This window comes from Cheilinus undulatus, linkage group 5 (genome assembly GCF_018320785.1).
Source record: "Cheilinus undulatus linkage group 5, ASM1832078v1, whole genome shotgun sequence".
Classification (NCBI taxonomy): Eukaryota; Metazoa; Chordata; class Actinopteri; order Labriformes; family Labridae; genus Cheilinus; species Cheilinus undulatus.
The window spans coordinates 46,593,175-46,618,385 of record NC_054869.1 but is presented as its reverse complement, the minus strand read 5'-3'; the positions used below and the strand labels follow the sequence as shown (position 1 = coordinate 46,618,385).

General features: G+C 39.6%; 1 protein-coding gene across 2 annotated transcripts in view; it reads left to right on the top strand.

The window, feature by feature from the left end:
* Positions 1-25,211, top strand: part of si:dkey-91m11.5 (PH_BCR_vertebrate and RhoGAP_Bcr domain-containing protein) — a 67,613-nt gene that overhangs the window by 357 nt on the left and 42,045 nt on the right. For both annotated transcript variants that reach the window (XM_041787100.1, XM_041787099.1), the window contains exon 2: positions 134-1,859. In XM_041787100.1, coding sequence (XP_041643034.1) covers positions 506-1,859 — 1,354 coding nt within the window. In that variant the 5' untranslated portion in view covers positions 134-505. The remainder of the gene's footprint in view (positions 1-133; positions 1,860-25,211) is intronic.

The following is a 25,211-nucleotide window of genomic DNA, read 5'->3' as shown; positions in this document are numbered from 1 at the left end:
TCAGCAGTAGCCTATTTTTTACATTTCTAAGTATTTTCTCGAAAGGAGAATCTCTTCTTGTTTTAATCAGCTTTATCTGGAGCTGTTTGAATCGGAAACATTTTTATTGTTGTGCTTTTTTTCTGTTTTAAAGGCTAAATCACATCCGTGTAGCTCCTCCTCTCTGCTGACACTGTAACGCTGACGGAGAGCCATAACAGCACAGAGAGCTGAGAGTCAGTCTGACAGCACACAGAGGAAGATAGAGGATCTCCAGAGAACAGACGAGCACAACGAGGATCAAGAAATAGTAAGGAGAAACTCGTTTCTTGGGCTTAGACAGTTTTGGCCAGCTGTCTAACTCTGAACGATTTTAGTCTTCGATTTGTGAGTAAAAACTGTAAACCTAACAGGTTTCATCCTCTGCTTCTGACAGCACTATGGGAGCTTTGAGTCACATACAGCTAAGTCTTTTAGAAATTTATGTTTGCGCAAGTTGACTTACTAGTTTCTCAGAGTGATAATAATGGTTGAACCAGTGGGATTTGTGGAGGCATGGAGAGCCCAGTTTCCTGAGTCTGACCCCCCTTGCATGGAGCTGAACTCTATGGGGGACATTGAACAGGAGCTGGACAAATGCAAGACATCTATCAGGCACTTGGAGAAGGAAGTGAACAAGGAGCGCTTTCGGATGATCTACCTGCAGACTTTGCTTGCAAAAGAGAGGAAGTCTTACGATGGGCAGCGTTGGGGATTTAAAAGGACACCTAAGATGAATGATGAAGACCTGTCCAGCAGCCAGGACAGCCAGAAGTCCCCCACAGATGAGGTTCCAGTGGAGGAGCAGCTGCAGAGAAGGACTAGCAGGTTAGTGAGATGTAAACCACATCCAGAAGATGTCAACAGTGCGCCCCCCGCAATACAGAAAGGTGGGGTATCGCCAGTCCGGCAGGAGTCAGAGATTCCTGATTTACCTGTGGGCACGGGCTCAGTAGCAGCCCTGAGATCTAACTTTGAACGCATCAGGAGAGCAAACACTCAGTCAGCTGCAGATTGCAGATCGTCCACAGTAGGCAGTCAGGAGAAACCTTTCTATGTGAACATGGAGTACCACCATGAGCGTGGACTGGTGAAAGTCAATAACAGGGACGTGTCAGACAAGATCAGCACCCTGGGCTGTCAGGCTATGCAGATGGAGCGGAAGAGGTCTCCACACTCCCTTCCAGGGAACCTGTCAGCTGCCACAGGCAATATCAGCAAACCTGTTCAGAGGGGAAGATCCATTGAGGGGAACTGCAGCTATAATGGCTCATGTGATGACGCAGAGGCTAACCCAAACTTCCTGAAGGATAATGTTCTTCGTTCCGGTGTGGGAAAGTCTGAGAGGCATGCTGCTGAGTGCCAGCCTTACACCAGTGTGTATGTTGGTGGAATGATGGCTGATGGGGACACTAGAGTCATCCATATTAAGGACCACAGCATAGAGGAGGATGCTCACCTCACCTGGCCACGGCGCTCCTACTCCCCCGGCAGCTTTGACGATGTGGGTGGAGGCTACACGCCAGACTGCAGCTCCAACGAAAACCTAACATCCAGCGAGGAGGACTTCTCCTCGGGTCAGTCGAGCCATGTGTCTCCCAGCCCCACCACCTATCAGATGTATAGGAACAAAAGTAGCTCACCGTCCCAGCACTCCCAGCAGTCCTTCGACAGCAGCAGCCCGCCCACATCTCTGTCTCAGAACCGCCTGAAGCAGCAGGTGATGGTGTCTGAGGCTACTGTCATTGGTGTTAGGAAATCAGGCCATATCTGGCCCAGTGATGGGGACTCCACCACTTCCAGCAGGACCTCTCATGACAACAGTGTTCAAGGAGATCTAGGTAGGTCTGAAAGACACACTGCACAGCACATATGCATTTCATCAAGCCTTTTGTGTCCAGGATTAAACACTAAACATTTCCAGTGATTAAAGATGATTTAGTACTAAAAAGCACATTGAAGGCCCCTCTCATCACTCTGTTGAAGATGTCTGCGCTTGCCCATGCTGGCTTTGATCCACAATGAGTCACAGTGAACATGCTTGTTTTTGTGGTCCAGAATATTTTGCCGCTGTACTTTTACAAAAATATGGTTAATTTTGATTTTGTAACATTTTGTGGTTTTTTAAAAGTTTGACCCCCCTCAGACCAACATTGTATACAACAAGAAAAGATAAAAAAAATATTGGATCATAAAACATGGCTACTTATTTTTCTGTTATCTGGAAGCCCTCCATTGTGCTTGTTAATGAAGCTTCATAGTCCTTAGTGACGTTTTTCTAGAGAGTCTGGAACTTGGGTGACTTTCCAGCAGAGGCGGAAAAAGTATGTGACTATTGTACTCAAGTGAAAGTACTGTTACTCTGGTTAAGATTTACTTAAGTAAAAATACTAGTATATAAATATACTCCAATAAAAGTAAAAAGTATGACATTTGAAGCTTACTTTAAGTACTGAGTAGCTGCTGAGGAGTTGTACAGTAAAATATGATCTTTTATTGGCAAAACAAAAAGGGGAATAGACCTCCAACCAGGTTATTCAGTTAAAGTCACACTGCCATAACAAATTAAAACACAGAGCAAAACTGACATTGTGAACTAAACTAAGAAAGAGTTATATTTAATGCTACAAATGTATATATTGGTCCGCACCACAAATAGTTAAACTACACTTTTGAAAGTACAGAGCTGGAGTAACTCTTGAAAATCAGTGGTGGTGGTGGGGGGGTCTCCACTGGAAAGAACAAAGCAGAGAGTCAACCTCATAACAAGGCAATGCATAATGAAGAAGAACATGCTCTATGCATCCCTTAAGAACACCTAAAGTCACAGACAGGAACTTTAACTCAGTGGATAACTTCACCCATAGTGCAAATATGTCTTATGTCAAAAACAACAATGAAACAGAAACATAAGCAGAACAATACCAGCAGTCATCAGCTGTTTTGGGATGTGATTTGAAATCCTTTTGCTGTACTGTGTAGTCTACAAAGGTGGAAAAGGGGAAAGACCAGAGGAGTAAAGTAAAAGTACAGTTACTATTTCTCACCCCTGCTTTCTAGGGTCTTTAAAGATTAAATCTACACCAGTAACTCTGATAAGGAGCTTTTTTTATCCATCTTTTTTATCCATTTTTAATCATTTCTGCCACTAGCTTAGCATTAGCTAGCACAATGGATGTCACATGGTCTGTGACAGCAAATGGCAGGGTGTTCTGTTGTTGCATCATGCTTTGCCAAAAACACTAGACACTTCGAACCTGAGGGAGACAGCCTGAATAGCTCATAATTGAGAGAAAGAGAGACAGAGAGCCTGGGATGTGGCCCTCTGTGTCTCTGCAGACAGGAACTGTTTTGAATAACGACTCATAATTGGCCAACATAAAAAAGCTAGAGGACTTTTTTGGTTAATCTGTGGATATTTTGATGTCCCAGAATGATTATTACTTCCCTTTTTGGTCCCTAAGAGATGGGAGAACAAACGAGTTTGTGCACATAGAGTCTCAGTCACTATCGTTCACTGTGTTTCACACATAAACATCTTTGAGTTTTAAATTCCATGAAGTTCTTGTTTGTGTTTATAGTACAATAGCTTTTTAAAAATTCAAGTGACATTACTGCAGCAGACATATTCTTAAAGCTCCAGGTTGTCCTAAAAAAGGATGTTTAGAGCTTGACTGTGCACCACAGGGTTGATGTTTTTACAAACGTTTTAAGACAATAAGACCACAAAAATAGGCCCGTGTGAGAAATTCATCTGATTGTGAGAACAGAATTTTGTCCCCTCACATCCTTGATCCGTATTGAGTTTATGAGGAATGCAAAGCCATTCCAGTTAAGACTTAACAGGTTTACACCAGCCTGTAAAAAGTAAATCTGCTTGGATATACTCTGGATTTGCAGGATGGCCTTTAGATACACTGACTCTTCACAGTAACCCAGCGATTTTGTAGCTCTTTCACTTGTGTTTTCTTTACCCTTTGTGAGCTGGCCTGCCCTCTCTCTTTTGCCCCCTTCTGCTCTTTGCCCGCTGAGTGCTGCAGCACTCTCACAGAGATGCTCTGCCTGAGACAGTGGCTGCCCCCAGGCTTCCCAGTCTCTCGGCCCTGTCCACCCTGAGTGTTTTCGTGTCAGCACACATCAGTGTTGTTGTCCCTGGTGCCGAGTAATTAACTTAAAGGGGTTTGTCTAGCGTGATAAATTTAGGGAGGCTCTTTGTTATGGGAGGCGGGTAGGAAAAAGCCCTGACAACTCACTCAAAAAAAAAGAGGATCGAGGGGCTTAAAGTGTGTCATGCAGCTTCCAATCAAAACGCCTGCCATCAGTGTTTCCTGTTGTTATGTGTGAACACAATTGGAGAATCATTCATTGAGTACAAGTATTGACAGGTTAACAATATAACAATGTTAAGTGGGATAAGGAGAGTGGTCGGGGCAACTTTGTAATGCCAAGGACAGAAGGAGGGGCGGGAGTGAGTGTTCCTCTACAAGAACATTTGTCAAACTCAGTGACACACGAGGACACATATTGTTGCTGCTTGATGCCAAAGAGGGATTGGAATTCAGAGATTGGAGCTGGAAAAATGTCTGCTTCTGCCCAAAAAGCAGTGTTATCCAGTGTGGGTCAGATTAAGCAGATGAGCAGAATAGTGCGTTGTTATATAAGGTGATCCATTCCAAAGCTCTTGGACACAAAGCATGTGGCGAACAAGCAGATAGTCCATGATATAACCAGCAAGAAGTTTAAGCTAGCATGCTGCATCAGTGACTGAAATGCTCAACATCAGTCCTGTTGTCATAATTTCAGGAAAATGTGTTCACACACATCTGTCTTGTATTTGTTGTAGCAGAAAAAAAACTCAAAGAAGATGCAGTGACAAAGTGAATTGCTCGTACAAAACAAACACTGCCCTTTTCTTGAATTGCACTCTGCCCTGCACTGCTTCATTATTGTTCTTCCCTAGAGTCTGGGAGCTACAGACAGACTGATGAAAAATTAGGGCTGGACAATTGACCAAAAATTAGATTAAATCAGTCTGCTACAATTTATAAATCGCACAGTGAATTTTATCTTAACCTGCAATAGTTCAAAATACCAGTTTAATAAAACACATTTTGAGATAAAGATGGTAAGCTCTACACACTATGCAAACATTCAAGTGTCCTTTTTTTGGAATAGTATAGACAAATCTGAGTTTTCTTGCTTTTTTTTTGTAATATATTTTTTTCTAAATCAAACAAGAACAACATAAAAACGACCATCCCCTTCTATAAAGCAGTTGATATCAAATTTGCCATATGAGCCAAGATAATTTCAGTAAGATATTTTTTTTCAAATCATTTGTCTCTAGTTTAATTTATCCAATATTATGCTGGTTATGATATTGAATGATGTTTTGCTTGTGTTTGTTGAATAACACATAAGAAAAGGAAGCTAAAAATAATCACATATTAAATCGTTGTAGCAATACTGAAAAAAAATCACAATTAGAGTATTTTTGCAAATCATTCAGGAGTATTAAAAACCTGGTAAAGACTGATGAAGCAGATGCTGGGTTATCCTGACTTTTACTTTTAGGCATTTAAATTTTATCTCAGTAGTAGTGATGCATGATATTGGATTTTTGCCGATATCCGATATGCCGATATTTAAAGATTCATTTTAGCCGATATCAGTGTCAATACCAATATTTAAATATGCCTTTTGGACAAGAAATTTCTTTCCTTTTGGACACACTTTAAGGTTTGAGGATGACCAAGGAAACAAGCTTTATTCATTAAAAAACACTTAAAAGTTTAAAGAATGAGGGCAAATTAAAAAAAGACCTCAACTGACAAAGATCTGTTGGTTCAACCTAACTCCATTATTTTATTAGTATATATAGACAATATTTACAGTCAATGTATGCTGAAATTCTCAGGCAAAATATCAGATGTAAATATCGGCAGAAATTGTGATATCTGCCAGTACTGATATTTGCCTTTTTTAGCTAATATCTGCTGATACCAGACCGATAATATCGTGCATCCCTACTCAGTAGCAGGGAATTCCAAACAGGGATTTCTTTATAGAGACAGGCTACTAAAAAGGCCATGTTTTGAGCTGTTTATGACTTTGCCAAGAGTTCTAAATGCAAAATAAAAACATTCTGCATTCCATAGTTACTTTTGTGTTCGAAATGTAGTGAAATAGTCAGGCAAAAAATTAAAAGCTTTGAAAAAAACTCAGAGAAACAGTAGGCAGTAATAAAAAAAGGCTCCAGTTCCCATCTTATCTGTTTCCACAAAGTGGCCTGGTTTAGTTCAGTTCAGTTTTGCTATGGTTTAGCTCATTAAACTCTGATCTTACCCATATTTCCTCAGCTGAGGTCCGTCCAGCCTTGCCCTTTGTGATGGGAAATCTGTCTGTTTTCAGAGATCCAGATCATTTGGCTCAGCTCAGTAGAGCTGGTTGTTTGGCTCCCAAACAACTCATCATTTGGTACCAGTTTGGCTTTTTAAATGTGGATTAAATAGTGACAAAGGATGGAGGAAAGGAAACTGGCACTCAAAGGGGAACTAGCTACTGCAGCTAACATAAAAGATCCATTTCACAGAACAGGCTCATTTGTGAAAAGCTCATTATCACTTGGTCTCTTACCCCACAAGGTTTATGTGGTTGATATTTATCACCAATGCAATTAAATGCATGTTTATAACAAAATGAGTAATCTTTTATATGTCAAAGGGGTTCACCTAGCCTCAGCACAGTACAAGACTCCTCTAGACCCTTGTCTCCCTTCATCCAGCTACACGTCACCAGATGTACTAAGTAAATTGTGATATTGTTCAATGCTTCAATGCCAGGTAAATCAGCTAAACTGAGGTAAAAATTACTTTTATAAAGTGTAGGGACTGTACTCAATGTAAATTGGAATTTTCTGATGTAACTGCAGCATGCAAGTCCATTTAGAGCTTTAAAGTACTAACTTTCCTCTTTTCCCATTCAATCCTTATGGCTATCCCCCATTACCTGACCCTCTTTGGACATTCAGGATCATGTGATTGGAAAACACCTATATGGGGTCCTTTATTCCTCATAATGTAATGATAAATTTTGTCAAATCATCTTGCTGTTGAAAATGCTAAGATGTTTAGCTTTATGGGCTTTACATGAAATTAAGATCTTAATGCTTAAACATATTACCTAATTTTTTTAAAGGTTTCTACAAGGGACGCACCAGTTGATTGGGTACAGTTTATTTCATCAAAAATACATGATCAATAGATTTCAATTAATACCTGAGAGAAGCGCTGTGTAATTACACAGGTGAACTGCCAGCCAATGGCAATTGCCAGCTAATGTGCTAAATACTTATGTATTCAGCACATTAGATTTGTGAATCAAATTAAACTGAAATCTAGCAGCTTCAGCGGTTGGCTTAAAAAAATCTGTCAGATCCTGTTAGTAAGAAAAAAATGTACATGCACATCCAAACCTAGGTGGGCAGGTGCTGAGCTGAGAAAGAGACTGACAAAGAACAAAAAGACATCTCACACAAATCTTTTTGTTCTTTGTCAGATCCTGTTATTAAAAAATAGTTATACATGGTGGAAATCAACAGAAATCAACAGTTTTCAAATGTTAAAATCTGTGGAAAAGTTTGCTTATTAAATGAGGCATCATACTTTATGATGTATTTTAGCTCACATAGGTAAAATGACTTATTGTTGAAGGTAAATTTGACTTCAGCATGAGTTCAAATTTAACTTCAAGAAAATAGAACTAAGGTATTAGAAGTTGTCTGGAAGTGCAATTTGTTATTTTTCCTGGCAGAAAGTGCTTTTGGCACAATTTAGCTAGTTGAATAGGCTTATTATTTCAGTCTGTTGAAGATTATGTTGATTAATTCACATAATTAACACATTTTATTAATGAATCATCATCAGTTGATTTATTGTCAGATACTGGTTGTGATGCTCCTTGGTAGGATTTTGTACTGCCTTGTTAAGGAAAGTTGTGACCTGCACATTCACCACGCTATGAAATAATCATGGAACATTACGAGAAGGAGATGTTTTAAAGCTAAATGCAAAGCCGGAACTACACTCCAGGCATGGCTGCTGCACTGTGTCACTCCGCCCAGTGGTTTACTGAAGAAATAGTTCTGAGTATTTGCTTCATGCGTCGTAATGTTACATAATTATACGTTATTATTTCATAGAGTGGTGAATGTGCAGGTCACAACTTGTCCACGAGAGCGTTTTGGAGTTGTTGGATTGTGTATTTGATGAGTTTGATGAGGGAAAGCCGGAATACTGTCTGCTTACATTGAGTTAGCACAGCAGGTCCGAACTCGTCAACGGCTGATCTAAAAACAGCTTGCACCGACAACTGAAGGTAACAAACCTATCACTAAGACTATAGGGATTATGGCAATGGACGAATTTGCCAAAATGTTGAAGTATCCCTTTAAAGTTAAATAACTTTTGAACCATAAATTGCAGCCCCTTGCTTTTTTTCCCTCTAGAGGCCCTTCATTGTGCTGTTCTAATGACACTATCTTCGCTTTATGGAGGCTTTTCTAGCCCGCCTGGAACTTGGATGGCTTTTCGTGGTGTTGAATTGGATTAAATCCACACCAGTAACTCCAATATTGAATGCCTTTGATTAAATCAGTTTTTGATCCATTTTTTTATTGTTTTGCTGCTATCTTAGCTTTATTCATCACATTGTTTTACCACAGTGATTTCCACATGGTCTGAGACAACCAATGGCAGGCTTTTTCTGTTGTCACATCACACTTTGCCGAACTGCGCATGTCTAACAGGGTAGATCGCACTAGAGACAGCCTGAATAGCTCATTATGGAGAGAAAGAGAGACAGAGAGCCTGTGATGTGACCCTCTGTGTCGCTGCACACAGAGATTCAGCCAATATATAAAGTGCAAGGATATTTTTTAAGTTTGTGAATATTTTTAAGACTTTTTGTCACAAAATGATTTTTTTTCCCTTTTTGGTACCCAAGAGATGGGAGAACAATTTTGTGCAAAAAAGGTCATAGTCATTATTGTTAACTCTGTGTCACACATAACAACCATTTCTGGTTAGTTTTCTTTTGTATTTTTAGTCCCATAACTTTTTTCAAATTCAAATGACATTGCTGCAGCACACATGTTCTTAAAGCCCAGGTTATCCTGAAAAAATGATGTTTAGCGCTTGACTGTGCATCACAGGGCTGATGATGTACAAACTTTTTTAAGAAAATAAGTCCAGTAGGGAAGGGGTGCCAAGAGATCCAATACCTACCAGACCAAATTACAACACAGATATTGATATAGATACCCTGATGCCCCAATGTGACCCCTGGTACTCAAGGTTACATTTACACTGCAGGCCTTAATGCTCAATTCTGATCTTTTCTCAGATCTGATTTTTTGTTTGCTTGTTCCCACTTCAGTGAGATCCAATACGTATCTGATTTAGAACCACATACGAAAGTGGCCTGAATCTGATTCGAAAAGGTCAGATTCAAACTGACTTGCGCTGTTCAGGCTGCCAGAACAAAAAATCAGATATGAGTCACATTTGAGCAAAAAAATCTGATTCAGGTCACTTTTAACTGCAGTGTGAAAGTAGCCTAAATGAAAGGCATGAAACATTTTATAGAATTTGTGTGATTTATGTCCACTCACTTCATTTCAGCTGAGCATAAATGTCTTAAGATTGGTTTGCTGTCTGGAGTGAAGTCTCTGCCCTGCTTACATTTTCCTACTGAGGGAATAATCACATTGACTGACTCATTACTAGCTTTATTTTTTGTCTTAATGCCAGTTTATGAATTTGCCTCTTACAAAGAGTTACACTTCTTTCCTGTCCTTATCCCATGTTCTACTGACATCTTCTAAAGATATTTCTGCAAATCATTTACAATACCCAGACAGCTTTTATTCTCCCTCTGATTTTCAACACACCTTTCTTCCTCAGGCACTATTTCGGCACTGGCACCACTTAAAAATTATGGATTTAGCACTAGTATCAGAAAAAAGCTAAACCTTATCAAACCTTAAAGTCCAGGCAAGACAAAATGTTTAAAAAATATCTGAGTGCTCAGAAGGTAAATAAACACTGTGTGTAGTCAGACAGTTCATGCTTAAATTTACCATGCGTTGTAGCTTGTGTCCAGAGGACACTTGTTGTTGACATAATGGCACAGCTGCCCCATGTGGACCTTGCTTTGTGGATTAGTCAAAGTCTGGATTTATTTTCTGATGTTGTAATAACATTATTGTGCACGTTGCTGGATTAGGCCTCAGGCAGGGAGCTGGTTTGAGGCAAGCTTTTGCAATAAACTGCTCTTTGTTGTGGTGAGTGAAATTTTTTTGGGAGCAGTGGGAAAGTTTTTTTTGTTGTAAGCGTCATAAAGCACACACACATTTACTGAAATCTATTAGATCTGCCTAATAAATCTGACTTAATCTCAGTGTTGTGAAGACGCTTTGTGCTCTAGTTAGCTGAGCATTTGCAGCTGTTAGACAAAGCTGTATAAACTCTCCAGTACAGGACCTATGGCATCTGTTAGATGTAAAGCTTCTTGGACTGTAAGAGATTTTGTTTGTAATGCATTCCATCATGAGAAGTGTGAAAGGTGCAGCAGACAGACGATCAAAATATGCCTTGCTGTTGTTGTGTCTGTTTCAGTGTCTGACATGGTGGCAGTTTGGATGACTTACCAAAATCCACCATCAGCTGCACGACTGCGTGAAATCTGACTAAAATGGCTACTCTAAAAACAACATCTCCAGGGACTTTTATCTATGAATAGAGGAATAAGTGTTGTCTCCTGGTTATCTAGGCCAATTGTCAAGCCTGGCTGTGAATAGAGCTGCTGATTAGCTGTGGGCCTTTAAGGAGGCCAGCTCTCTGATGGGTCTATTTTGCCATAATTAATTACCATCATGACACTGACATGCCTGTGGCCACAACTTACTGTGGTGGCTAAGGTCTGAGTGTGTAAACTCTCTCATGGTTAATGTGCAATGTAAGATAGTGACAGGGAGGAGGTCTGTGAGAAAGAAAAAAATAACATTTTTTTTTTTTTTTTTTAGTAATTGTCCCTCATTATTGTGTTTTAGAGTGCATCTAGCAGAGCTGGCCTCAGTGAGGACTCTAAAGATCCTGTAGGTGGACATTTATGGCTAGGATGGGTGTCACATCAATAAAAAAGGTCTGCCTAAAAGGTGATGAAGTCTATCTGAATGTGTCAACCTCAGTGCAGCCCTACTTGCTGCTTCAGCAGGAGCCACACCGGTGCCCGTCAGCGGTTAATTGCAGACTCATGAATATTTTAGGCCCCTCAAGGAAGTCCAGACAGACCTATCATTGTACCTGGATATCAACATCTAAGGTTTAGTGGTCGAGGAAGTGAAAGAATTTAGCCTCACCCTTTCCTAGACTAAATGTAGGCCTACAGGAGGAAGTGCTGGCAGTGCTTTAGGGTAGTGAGGTTGGCCTGTGTGTGGTTGTGTAAGTAAGACACCTGTTCTTCTGTGCAGTGTACTGGGTAGAGTGGTCAAAAGCTGGCAGGCCATCAGTACACCAGGCCAGGCTTTGCCAGCTGCTCACCCAGTCAAGTTCATGAATAGCCTTTTTGTTCGTCTGTATTAGAAAACTGAACTATGTAAACAATGCAGAACCTCTCACCATACATGCCCCTCTAGCTTCTTTATTTATACTTCATACTCATACTAAAATGAATGTTTCTATAGAAAATCTGAATAGAGAAAAAAAAATGTTTGGCATGCTTATGAGCCTTTGGGCCTCCCCTGGGTCAGTGATCCTCCCTCGTGCTCGGCCTCAGCCCTCTGGTCCTGCAGTCTCAGCTCCCCTCCCTAGTCCCTCTCAAAGGGCCCTCTGTGCTGCTGGCTGGCAGGCCAAGTGTTTATGGAATGTCTCAGCTGCTTGTGGGGTGTGTGGGGGGGAAACGGCTAATGAAATGTTAAGTGTTGTATGAGTTCACCTCTCTTACTACAGCCTGACACGTGGAGCTTGTTGGGTCACTGGTCAGAGTTTGTGTTAGAGAAAATGTTGAGCAGAGGTACCTGCTGTGAGGAAGAAGAGAAATAACAAGTGGATTTAAATATCATTATTGCACTCTAGATATACAGGTAGATGCTGCCTGGGCCACTTCTTTTCACAAGAGGAATACATTCAAGCTGACGCCATTCTGGAGGGAGGTAGCCATGGCTTTTATCCATGATGAAAGTATTCAGAACTTATTAAAATGTGAATCCATTTTCAAGCAGATACAGGTTTTCATTCCAAAATACTTTATCTTATATATAATAACTGGGAGTGTCTATATTAAGATCACAGTAGTCCTGTGAGGTGTGTCTGTTTGTAAAGATTATTGCATTTACTTGAGAAAATACAGACATTTCTGTGTCTCCCTGGATCAGCTGATCTAATATGGTATGCTTCATGGAGATTGACCTGTATGCACTGCACTCAGAGAGTGTTCAGACTCCTTTCACTGTCTTCATTTTTCTTATATTGCAGCCTGATGCTACTGTCCTAAAAAATCATTTTTATTGTCATTAATCTGCACTCAGTAGAGTTCAGGCAGTTCCTTTGACATCATGGCTTGATTTTTACTCTCATATGCATTGTCAACTGTGAGGCCTTCTATAGAGTGCAGTGTGCCTTTCCAAATCATGTCTGATCAATTTAATTTACCACAGGTGGACTCCAATCAAGGTGTAGAAACACAGAGCAACAATGAATAGAAATGCCTGCCCTACTTAAGTAAATGTGATATTTCATTTTATTTTATTTTAAAAAAATGCAAAAAATTCTAGTTTTTTTTTCACTTTGTTATCATGGGGCACTGAGTGTAGATTAATGAGATTTAATGAGGGCTTCCAGATTTATAAAAAAGAAACATTATGATTACATAAAATCTGAGATTTTTATCTCTAGAATTATAACGGCTGAGCAGATTTTTTCTTTTCCTTTTTTTTCATTTTACAAATTTAAGCCAACCATAATGTGCCATACATTTTGATAGATTTTCTACACAACATGACCTCAGAATCCCCTCCCACAAGTGTCTTCCCCCTTACACCATATAATCCCTCCATATCAGACTTCAACAATCAAACAAGTGCAAATAAGCAGCTGGACTATAATATATTGAAAATCAAAATTCAAGAGATACAGTAATACCTAGATTTTCTATTTTCTAAAGTGAATGCAGCACTGCTCTGCTGATTTAAAACAGCTTATACAGTAGCCCAATAAATGGTCTTTATAAGACAAACGTTTCTCTATTCTTTAGTGAATCACACCTCACAAGATCAGCGGGATGTAAAGAATCACAGTAGTCTCATGTAAGATAGAGCATTTCTATGTGATTTATTTAAATTCTTTTATCGAATGAAGTATCTTTGATCGTAAATACACCTCTGACCTTTAAAGCCAGTTCACATTTGAGTAATTTAATTGTGGACAGACTTCCTGCCATCTTAGACTTGCATTTGTTACAAGCCCTGGCTTGCATTACCCACAGTGCACTTCAGTAGTGTCTCTTGTAAGACTGCAAAGCAATCACTGTTTGTTTCTAAAACACTCTAGCCCCTTAACTTTCAAATGCAGGCTATCTAGACTCCATGCTATGACAAAACCGTTCCCTTTTATTCAACAAAACTTGTGAAGAAGAGAAAGCTGCTCAAACTCTGTGCTTTCAGTTTAGATCACACCTAGTCTGCTTGAAACTATTAGGGGCTAAGCCTGGATAAGACATCTGACATCATCACTGGATATTATCCTAAACTTGAAAAAGCCCTCTAAGACTTTTTTAAGCCAGAAAAGTAGAGCAAATTATTTCTGATTGATGATTAAATACATTCTGAAAAGAGTAATAACATGTTTGACTTGAGGCAACTTGTCTCTGGGTTGCCAGGCAGATTATGACTCAGCCAAGCGCATGAAAGCACATCAGGTGAGGTCTGTTCACTAATATTTAATTTTATTCAGACACGCAAATGAATATTTGATTAAACCTGGAAGTTACTGTATTTTTTATGTCTGATTAAATGTCGCATGTGTTCATCGTCTGCCCATAATGAGCAGTGTCAGCAGTTTTTAGTGCTCTCTATGACACACAGAGGTAAGGCCATGAAGACCAGCAGCTACTCCAGTATGACTCCTGATCTTTTAAAAACAAGAAACTTAATAATTCCACTGCTGTACTTTATTCTGTTATTCCCTTCTTTGTCTAAGCTCATGTCTGTCTGGCTAATTTTCTGCAGGTGCATCATTGTCTATTTTCACAGACTTGAACAATTATTGCTCTTTGATTCTCTTGGTTGTGCAGCACTTTACAAGCAGTCGTCTGACCACCCTGAGCTATTTCAACACACGCTGATTAGTAGGTGTGTTGGGCAGGGCAGCCCAGTTCTGACCGACGCTGCTCAATGACTGGCACTAATTTTAGACCGCCCCACAACAGATCAGAAGCCAGTGGTGGTGGGCCTCACTGCCTTGACCGGCCCCGTGGTTTAGACAGCCTCAGAATCAAGCAGGCACTGAACATGGGCCATGATGGGACGGCGATGTGTTGGGTACTATTTATTGCCAAAACACACAGTCGGGGTCTGCATTTGCCAAAACAGATGACTCACTTACTGTATGTGGTAAAGGGCCACTCCGCTAGTATTACTTGTCAGAGTTGATTTATTTCTTACAGAGTGGACAACACAGCCAGAGAAAATGGTTGTGTATTGTATTCTGTTGCCCTGGAGAGGCTTTATCAAGTCTGAGAAAATTACTCCAGCCACATCATGTGAGTAATCTTCTTGGATTTGGGATGAATGATAATTTTTTTTGCCATGCTGTTGGCCTGGCTCAGGAATAGTAATATCAGTCTGTTGGTGGATCTGATAATCCACCACTCTCGATCAAAGAAAAATGTCTCAGCAACGCTCATGTAGGATGTTATTCTCTTTTAAGACTTCCAGAGGATGAACTCTAACACTGATGATCCTTTCATTCTCTATGTCCAGTTTTAAGTTGACCTGTTGGTAAAATGTCCTCAAAACTCCCATCGAATGCAATTAAATTTATCTGACACTTTTCAGGATTAAGTAGTAATACAACCTTGAAAGGTTTTCTGACTTTTACCTGGTCAGACTTGAGTCTCTCTCCTTCACCTGAAGCTCCACCTGCTGCTGCTCAGCTTAGAAACGAGTGCGTGCACAAGCATATGTGCACCAATTTTACAAGCATCAGCAGTATAATGTGGCCTGATATGTTTGGTTTTGACTTTACACCTGATGGCTGCATAATCATGAGTGCATACATTAAAAGGAGAATTGTAGGTTTTAAATAGGGATGTGCGTGTTTAAACAGTTAAATTCATTCAATATATCAAATTAGCCGGCGCAAGATTTACGAGTTGGTTAAAGTAATTACCTATAAATTTTGTATAAACACGGTTTATACTACTGTTTTTAACTGTAATGAACCTCCCGCCACTAAAAGCTGCTGTAGCTGCAGTTTGTGAAGATACAGCAGCTATCTGAGCTTTCACCAGGCACCTCACCGGATGTAAATATGAGTAGCTTAGCAGTTAGCGTGTAGTAAAAACAGTGCAGTATGAGAGTTTTTTAAGTAGTAAATGGAAATAAAGAGGTATGTGAGCTGTTGAGTGACAATATTAATCTGCAAATAGTTTCGTCCACATGGAAATGGCATTTTGGGAGGCTGTAAACGCAACTGTTTGAAACCGGGTCCCAGAGTGAACAAATCTGTAAATGCATACCGTTTCATCAACCGCATCTTTCTTGAAACGATTATGTCACACATAGTGTAAACCACTTACGCTGCATGCACTGTCGAACCAAAACAACAATAGTGGACTAAAGGGTTGTGTTGGTGCTGCAGAAGCTACTTAGCTTATTATGGCTTTTGCAGCAAAATCTGATGCTCCTTTACCACAACCAAGAACAGCAGGCACCAGATGTTCTCAAATCCATTGCGGAGAACACCAGAAGGGCAACTAGGAGAAAGTTTGTGGCAGTTTTCTGTGATCTTCTTCTCTCTTTTGGTGCATTTCCTGCCAGTGTTGCAGCGCCACTTAAAGGCTTGGCATATATACTACAGCGTTTTCAGTCATTTTCTGTGGTTCCGTGCTTATGTGAACGTTTCCTGAAATGATCCCATATTTATGGACAACTTTTTTTAGCATTTAAGGTCACATATGGTGCAAGTAAACTTTTTAGGCTTTCCCCCCCCAAGAATCAGTAAAATCCCTCTCTTACTCTAACTTTTAGAAAATGTATGCTGAAACAAGCTGTTCTCAGATTTCCCCTCATGATGTCATGTGGGGAGTTGGCACTGCCTCCAGGTTCAGTTGGCCCTCCCCACTCAGAAGAAAGTTCTACCCCCCTAACTTCAGCTGACAGCTGAGAGGAGGATCAGGAGAGCCATATCCATTAGCCCACATCCATTTACTGAGAGGGGTGGGGTCAGACAGCTCATTAACATTTAAAGCCACATTCACAGAAACAGCTTGTTCTGAGCAGGGCTGAAACAGAGGGACTTTTTAGAAATGCAAAAATCTAATACTGAATTTTTTTTCAGCAATAAACTTCACAGTCATGTTTTGGGGACCTCTGAGACCAATTTAAACTTGTCTTAAAAGGGCAAAATATGTGACCTTTTAAGTGGCTATATGATATACAACACAGCAAGGAAAGTCTAGTGTCTCCCAATCATTTAGGGTGGACCAAATGGACATGTGGGTGGGCCCAGGTCCATGAGGTCTGCCTATAAAGCAGATGATTCAGAGAACAACTTTATTAGCACCCCCGCCCTCTCTTTCTCTCTCTCTCTATTTCTCTCTCTCTCTCCCTTTCTCTCTCCTCTTTATTTTGTTATTGTTATTTTGCCTTGGTACCCACATGTGTCTCATCCTCTCGAGTCCTCTGCCTCCCTCTTCTTCAGCCAACATCTCAACCCTAACATGGACAGAAAAGGGCACAGGCCCTGAGCTGTCCCTCCAGGCTCAAGACTACCTTTGACCTTTGACAGCTTTATTAAACTGATGTGTTTCGGCTTGTAGCTTTTATCAGGGCCATCAGGACAGACGTAAACATCATAGAGTAGTACATTGCAAATTTGAAACTGCAAATTTAACACCCTCAGAGTTAATGTTAACACTCTGCATGGGTTTATATGAGAACCACTGATGAAGAGTTGAACTAACTCTTGATAATATTTTAAGATTTCAAGACTAGAAAAGTGTTAGCAATTCTTAAAGTGTAAAATATTAACACTATCATAGAAAAATTGTTGGTGTTAGTTTAACCCATTAATTCAAATGGTGTTAAATTCAACACTTCCTGAATTTACATAACCCTAAACTTTGGAAAGTCTTTATATTTTAACTCTCTCATAGTGTTAATTTTCTACACTAATAGTGTTGTTTTTTCCATATTAAAGTGTACTTTGAACACATTATTTCCTTTCACCTTGGGTGTAAATCTGAGGTATTTGAATGTTGTTATTTACACAGTGCAGGGTGTTTTACTTTTATAATAACCATAGATTGCCACCTCACATTAAATACTATGGCATTGTGAGGAAGCGACCGACTTAGTAGACGACTTCGCTCATGGTGCAGAAGTGTTTAACATCAAAAACAAGAATAATTTGCTAGAAACAGGAGTCCTGACAGTGATCGCACTACAACAGGAAACATCTATATAGAGCGTAGCACATCCAAATACATCTAAAAGATCTAAACACTCTGCACAGAGGCATGATGGGAATACCCTACCCCCAGACTTTAAACGACAGTGGGTGGAGCTTGGATCAATTGACTCTATGGTGAAAGATTAACACTGAATAGATCAACACTCAAACACTGAAGAACATTCATGAATGGAGTAAAAATTACACTTTGAGAGTTAATTCAGATTTAATTGAGAGAATTCAGTTTTTGCTCTGTATAAGATTTGAAAAAAATCTGAAAATATCAAATAGATACAAAAGTGCATTGATGCACTTGACGAGGAAAAAGGAATAAACAGACTACCAGCTAAAGATCACCAGAAAAACTAGCACCCTTCAACCTGTTCCCCTCTGTTTACTCTCTCTGCTGCTGCTGTTTCCCCAGTGACCACACAGTCAGGAGGAGAATCCATTAGCTGGAGCAATAAAGTGGTGCTTAGCTTTTAACACCATCTCGCATTGGCATCTTTCACTGTTTTTTTTCCAAAGGTTTGACTTTGCTTCCAGATCCATATATCCATCATGGAGGCGACAGAATGCCTGTCCGTCGTTGCACCATTTTTGCTCTGTGGTTGATTATATCTGCTTAAATCGTATTTCCAGCTTTTCTGAGCTGAATCAATGAGGACATTTGGTGAGCTGGGTTTGTTTTCAGGAGCATATGATCTAAATTCTATCCATCAGCTGACTGATCTTTATGTGGATGGTCAATATGTTCACAGCAGGGAGCTATAAGTGGGCTATGATTCTTTCACTCCGGAGCATTGCAACCAGGAGTGTATCCCCATGAGCTATTAAAACACACTGAGTAGCGATCAGTCAGTGCTCTGGGCTGGACATCGCTGTGCCTTTTCCCGGTTGTGAAATGATGAGTTATGGATGATTCTATTCTAGTTTCAGCTTTTCCAAGGTGAATCAATAGTCCTATTTGCTTTATGGTTTGTATTTTTGTGAACTGCCGTGTAAATTCCTCCCATCAATTGAAAGAAAGTGATATTTTATCCACCCTACTTTGACAATAAAATAAATAGAGGCACAAAGTTGGATTCAAACTCTGTTTGTCTGATTGCACTTTCCCACGTTCGACTGTTAAGAGTCTCATTGTTTCCATATTCAAAAGCATTGCTTTGAAGCTAAACAGCTGCCTTCATCTTCATGACGTGTGGTTATGGCAACGTCATGTGTTAACCAAATATAATATTTCATTTACTCTATAGTCACACAGAAACAGCCATAAAAGAGTCCAAAGGGAAATCTCTCTTTTCGTTTGATTCTGTGCGCTGGTGTCGTGTGGAGAAGTAAGACCATGTGATTATTTCTGTGATAGTCAATCTCTGATGCTGTGTCATCTGCACATCTGTCGCTCTCTGCCTGTTTATCATAGTTCATCTCTATGGATTAGGATTAGAGCTTGGAACGTGTCTTTGCTTAGTCATCAATAGGGCATCCAACGAGCCCCCTGTATTAAATCACTATGATTGTGTTTGGCTGTTGTTTACCATGAGTAATAATTCTCTTGTATAAGCCGGGATGGTAAGGAACCAGCTGTTTGGCAGACTTCATATATCTCTTTGATTTCTATTTTTAGTTGTCAGTCTGGGAACACAAAGGCCTTTTGAATTGACAGGTGATTCCAACTGAAACTTGCTTTTGCGGATTTGCTGTAATCTGACATCTGTGAGACAATTGCTTGTGGGAATACAGTCAAATTAAATTCTTGAAAAAAAAATACAGATTTACTCAGATCAGACACAGTCCTAAACCAAAAAAGCTTCTCTCTGATCCCCAGCTCCACACAGCTCACAGCTGTTAGGCTCAGCAATCTTATGTAATGTCATTACAATGTATTTATTACAGCTCTGTTGCACAGTTGAAACCTTTTTAAGCTGTAGCAAGTTTGGTTAGGGACACGGAGGAAATTCTGTGGAACTGCCAGAGTTGTTTTCCCAGCCTCCACTCTGCTGTGGGATTGTTTTAAGAGAAGACTGTGTTCAGTTTCTTAAGAATGATAACAAGGAAATAGAAGGGCCACAATCAGTCAGCTGATTTGCATTAAAAGTTTTTGACTGGTAGATGGGAGGTACTGTGAAATCCTGTGTTTAAGGCACAATTTTAATACCAATTTTTCTTCTAAAAATGCGTCTATGACCTATATACCAGTACAGCCAATGTACCAGTATAAGAAAGACAATCTGTCATGTACAGTGGCTGAGAAGTGCAATACAAAAATTACAATCTGTGAAATTTTACAAAGCATGAAAAAAATTGTACATTTTGGAAACATTTTAACATTTCATATAACAAAATTCCATTAACGAAACACTTTTACAAAGGGTTAAAAATAATAATATAATAAACAAGTGTAATAAGATGTGAAACATTTTTACAAAGCTCACATCAAATTTACATTATCAAAAAGATTTTTTAGGATTAATCAGAGGCTGTAGTCCTCTACACACTCGCTGCTGGTTGTAAGATCAATTCTTGGTTTCGGTGCATGTTTGCTGCATGTCAAAACACCCATTCTCTCTAGCTATACAGTATTTCCTGTATCTCATTGGCTGTCATTTCCAGTAAAGGCAATAAAATGCCCAAAAAAAAATCTAAAAAAAAAAGGACAAAAATTGCAATAATCTGTGGAACATTGTTACAAAGCTTTAATCAAATTTACAAAATCAAAAACCTTTTTTAATAAAATAAATACTTATTAATCAAAACACTTTTACAAAGGGCCAAAACAAATATACGTTTTAGAGAACAAATTTACAAAAAGTGCAATGAAGTGTGAAACATAGTTACAAAGCTTGACACTGTTTTACATTGTTGAACACATCACACCTTTTAGAAAGCAAAATTACATTAGTAAAAACACAAATGATGAAAAATCATTACATGTTACAGAACAAATTTGCAAAAAGTGAAATGCAGTTTTGAAAAAAAAAAATAACAATGCTTGCTTGAAAAAACAAGTGTCAAAATGGCCATTCCCTCTAGCTATACAGGTGCATCTCAAAAATTAGGATCTCATAAAAAAGTTCAATATTTTTGTTGCTCATTTCAGAAATTGAAACTCTTATATTATATTGACTCATTACACATAGAATGAAATATTTCAAACCTTTATTTCTTAAATGTTGATGATTATGGTTTACAGATAATGAAGACCCAAAATTCAATGTATCTCTTTGGCTGTCATTTCCAGTAAAGGCAAAAAATGCCCAAACTGCACTGCACTTTGCAGTTGAATCATAGTAGCACACTTTTTGATTAATTAACTATATTGATTATTGATAAGATAAAATGTTGATACAGATAATTGGGCAAACACCAAATATCAGTCAGGCCGATGATCGGTCGACCCCTACCTGACACTTTTAAAAACGACCTCTAGTTATTGTGTTGTAAGCTGCTTCAGTGAACTGAGATACATAGTGGACATGGATCTTTTTAACAGCTTTTTGGCCTCAGTAGGTCATAAAGCTGCATGTGAAAAAAACAAAGGTATACTGTTAAGTAAATAACCCTGAAGAATGCTGATTTGATGGAGAAGTCTCCTCAATTTAAGACGAGGAGAGGTGGGCAGAGCGACCTGTTGACTAGTCTGTCAACTTCACAACAATGACTGAGGCTGAGAGTTAAACTACTGACCTGCAGTTTTCAGGAGTGTACACTCTTAATGTTGGAGAAAATGGTGCTCAAGCAACAACACTGCTGCACAGAAACTGTATGTTGTGGATTTTTGGTCTGAATGCAATCAAAACGGTCAGGTTTAACCTTTAGTTCTCTAGAAGTGTCCCAAAAACAGACAGGGACTTGAAAACCAGTGTGACCTACAATCACCAAAACCATTCCCCCTATGGTTAATACTCTCAAGTCTGCGGCTGAGAGAAGCATTGTGTGTGCTGTTGTGTAATTATGTAGGTTAATTGAATTGCCAGCCAATAAGTATTAAGCACAACAGCATTAAAAATAAAATGAGACTGAAGCGCAACACCTTCAACTACTGACTTGATATAAAATCTGACCTTTCAGCTGCTGGGCGTCAGTCCTCCCTCACCTCCGCTCAAAGCAGCAGTGATAAGATCCCCCAAAATTTGTTCCAGGTCCTCTTAGATATAAATAATAATACAGTGTTGAAATGGGCTAGGAGGCCAGTTTGCTAACAAACAAGGTAACATGAAATTACATTATGTGTTTAAGATCCAATCAGGAAATCTGAGTAAATACAGCTGTTTGGTGTTGAAATGTGTTTGTGTTCATTAAAATATATAATAGCTGTATCAGTCACATAAATTATCTAGGTTAATGCTCGGAGCCTTATTTCCCTTTGTTTATTAGATTATTTGCTCTGTTTAGCCTATTTAGCCTATTTTAGTCTATTATTATGCTAATTAATTTTCAAAAATTATCACATTGTTTATAGATTGTGAGATTGTTTATTTTTGTAGTCCTTACTGAAGGATCAACCAAAGGGCTGTGGCCCAGATTTGAACCTGTGACCATGTGAGGACTGTAGCCTCTTTATGTGGGATGACAGAGCTAAGCCACCACACCAGATTACACTTTTTATTAATGGAGGGATTTTTTTCTTATGCTAGTGTGTCCTTGGGCAAGACATTAACCCCAAATTTCCCCATTGCTGACATTGTAAATGTCAGAGATGACTTTGATTCTGACCTTTTCCCAGTTGGTTCTCGGCTGAGTTAGGGGTGTGTCTTAGCTCCTATGCTCTTCAGTACCTGTATGGACTGGATAATGAGGCAGGTAACAGGGGCTGTGAACTGTGGAGTGTCTTTTGGTGACTTCCAGATCTAGACTTTTCTGATGATGCTGTGATCCTTGCAGAGACTGTAGATGTCCTTATGAGTGCTCTCGCTGAGTGTGGAGGCTTTAGCGTTGGGAATGCACGTCTCCTGGGCCAAAACAAAGATCCAGGATGGGGAAGCCTTGGATGCCACCATCAAATTCATGTCTGTGAATGGTGAGAGTGTGGAGGTGTAGAGCAGTCCACGTACCTTGGCAGTGTAAGCCATTGATGGCTGCTGTGAAGCTGAGATCAACCGCAGACTTTGACTCTTGTGAGGCCTGGATGTGAATGGCCAGAGGTGCCAGCTGGACTCCTCTGTGACAACTTCTCTTTTGTGCGTTTTTGGGTATTATTGGCAAGACCGCGTGTCTCAGGAGAGAGGAGATGGGAAGGATCAGCTGCTGGGTAAGGGAATGACAGTTTACAGGCATCTGACGCTCTTTCCTGGGCCTGATCCAGCTCACCACATACTGGGTGCCCAGGACCTGGTGGGGTGGTCCAGACTCTGGGTGCATCATGGTTAAATTAAGCCCTGGACCCAAAACAACTACCAGACTGTCTACTTCCCTGCTCCTCTCTCATTTCTACCTGACCCAGTCTCTCTTTGGCCGGGAGACACTGGGTGTTCTTTACAATTAAAAAAGGTGTGTAAATCAGTATAAATATCTGTCTCAGCTAAAAGGAGTTTGGAAATATCAGATCGACAAAAATCAAGTAACATGAATCCCTCGTTCAGACTAAGTCGGCAGTTTTCATCTCTTATGTTTTAATTTTATTAAAAGTGCATTTAGATATTTTTTAAAGTTTCACTTATGGGCAGTTTATTTTTTTTTTCATCTTTTATGAACATACTAACTTTGCAAAGCTAGCTTTTAATAAAAATGCCTGTGTGACATTTGACTTTAGGCTTCTGCAGGTTTAACTCAGACCTGACTTTGTTTTTGCCGTGTTCTTACAGAAGAAAATATCCACATATGTTGTGCATTCGTTGGGATTTTTTATCCATATTGCCAGCCCTACCATGTGCCATGTTCTGCCATTTAATGCTGATTCTAACAATATGATGTATTCACTGTAAAGTAGTAGTAACACAGACCTTTAGAGGTTTCAAAGAGCAGCTCTGTGAGTCTGTATTTGTTCAGGCTTTTACAACAGTTTCACAACCAGGACAACCGCAGAAGAAAACTGGTTAAACTGTTAAACAAGCATGGTGGGAAAAACAAGCATGGCAGTCAAATAGAGTGCATTTAGAGTTGAAGTAGTTTATGAGATAGAGAAAGAATCAGTTTCTATGTATGGGAGTTTGGCTGGGATGTAGATATGATAAAGCATAGATTAATGCATGTAGGAGTGGGCCGGGGAACTGTTTGTGAAAAGATGACCTTGTGCTGAAAGCCCGTGTCCGCTCTGAGGCAGATAAATTGCTGAATTTTCCAGACAGGCCTGCTTGAACACTTCCTCAGTGTCAGTTCTTGTGATCACAGCTCTTCTCACTGAGGATGTATTGTGATGTTTACGTTCTGTGACACCTTTGAGGCCAAATCGGTATCTGAAAACTTCTCCACACAGTAGGGTTTAAGGACGGAGGAACATGAGCTTGGGATATTGTTTCTTTCTGTGATACACATTGGGATATGAACAAAACAAATTAAGTTGTGTCAAATAAACACAATGGGCTTTTATAGACTTTATATTATTTATCATACAGTTTTAATTTCTTAATTTTACATTTTCAGTTTATTTTTATCTAAGGCCTGCACTTTATAGGAAAAACAAGAGAAATGCAATACTATTTCTCAATATTCTGATGATGTTATGGAGTGTGACAACGAGACTAATATTGAAGAATCTATATCAGCTTGGGCTATAGCTGTAAGCAACATATTTCTCTTATTTCTAACACAAATCATGCACTTCTGTAAACACGAAATTTGACAAAAAATTCTCTAAATGTAGGCCACAGCTAGCTTGATTTTCACCTGTTTGAAAATTAAAGGAAAATGTGTGAAATATAAACATGCTGAGTGAGAATGTAATGCTTGTTTGCAAACATATTTTTTTGTTTTACGGTTAGACTATTTTGAGGGTTTATTTTGAAAGCTCTTAAAAATAAACCTGTGATTTATCGTGCAGCCTACCGTAAAGCCCTGTGTTGATTTCTTTCTCTTATTATTCCTAATAGTGTTTGTCCGTGCTGTTTCTTTTTCCCTTGAAAGGAGATAGTTTGCAGCTCTGGGGCCACTGCCTGACAGAGGATGTGTTATTCATCCAGTGTCGGAGCCGATCTATAATCTCTGTGGAACACAGAGTGGCCTTTCACATGGACTTCCCCTGTGCTCTGAAGCTATTTGGCCTGCAGTAGTGTCTTTCTAAAAGAGTCAATACAGCAGCTCTCTGCCTCTCTGCTGGGCCCAATGTTTTTGTTTGAGTCTTTTGTCACAGCCTCTGTGGATGTCATCCTGTTAGTCGGCCTTTCCAGGCCTCTCCAGGGTGACTCGGCTCCATCCACCCCCTGGTTTCCGGAATCCTCTCCTTCCTGTTTTCAAGCCGAGGTGAACAAGTTTTGTAGCCTCTTCTTTACATTCTTGACTCATCATTAGTAGACATGTCTGCCTTTT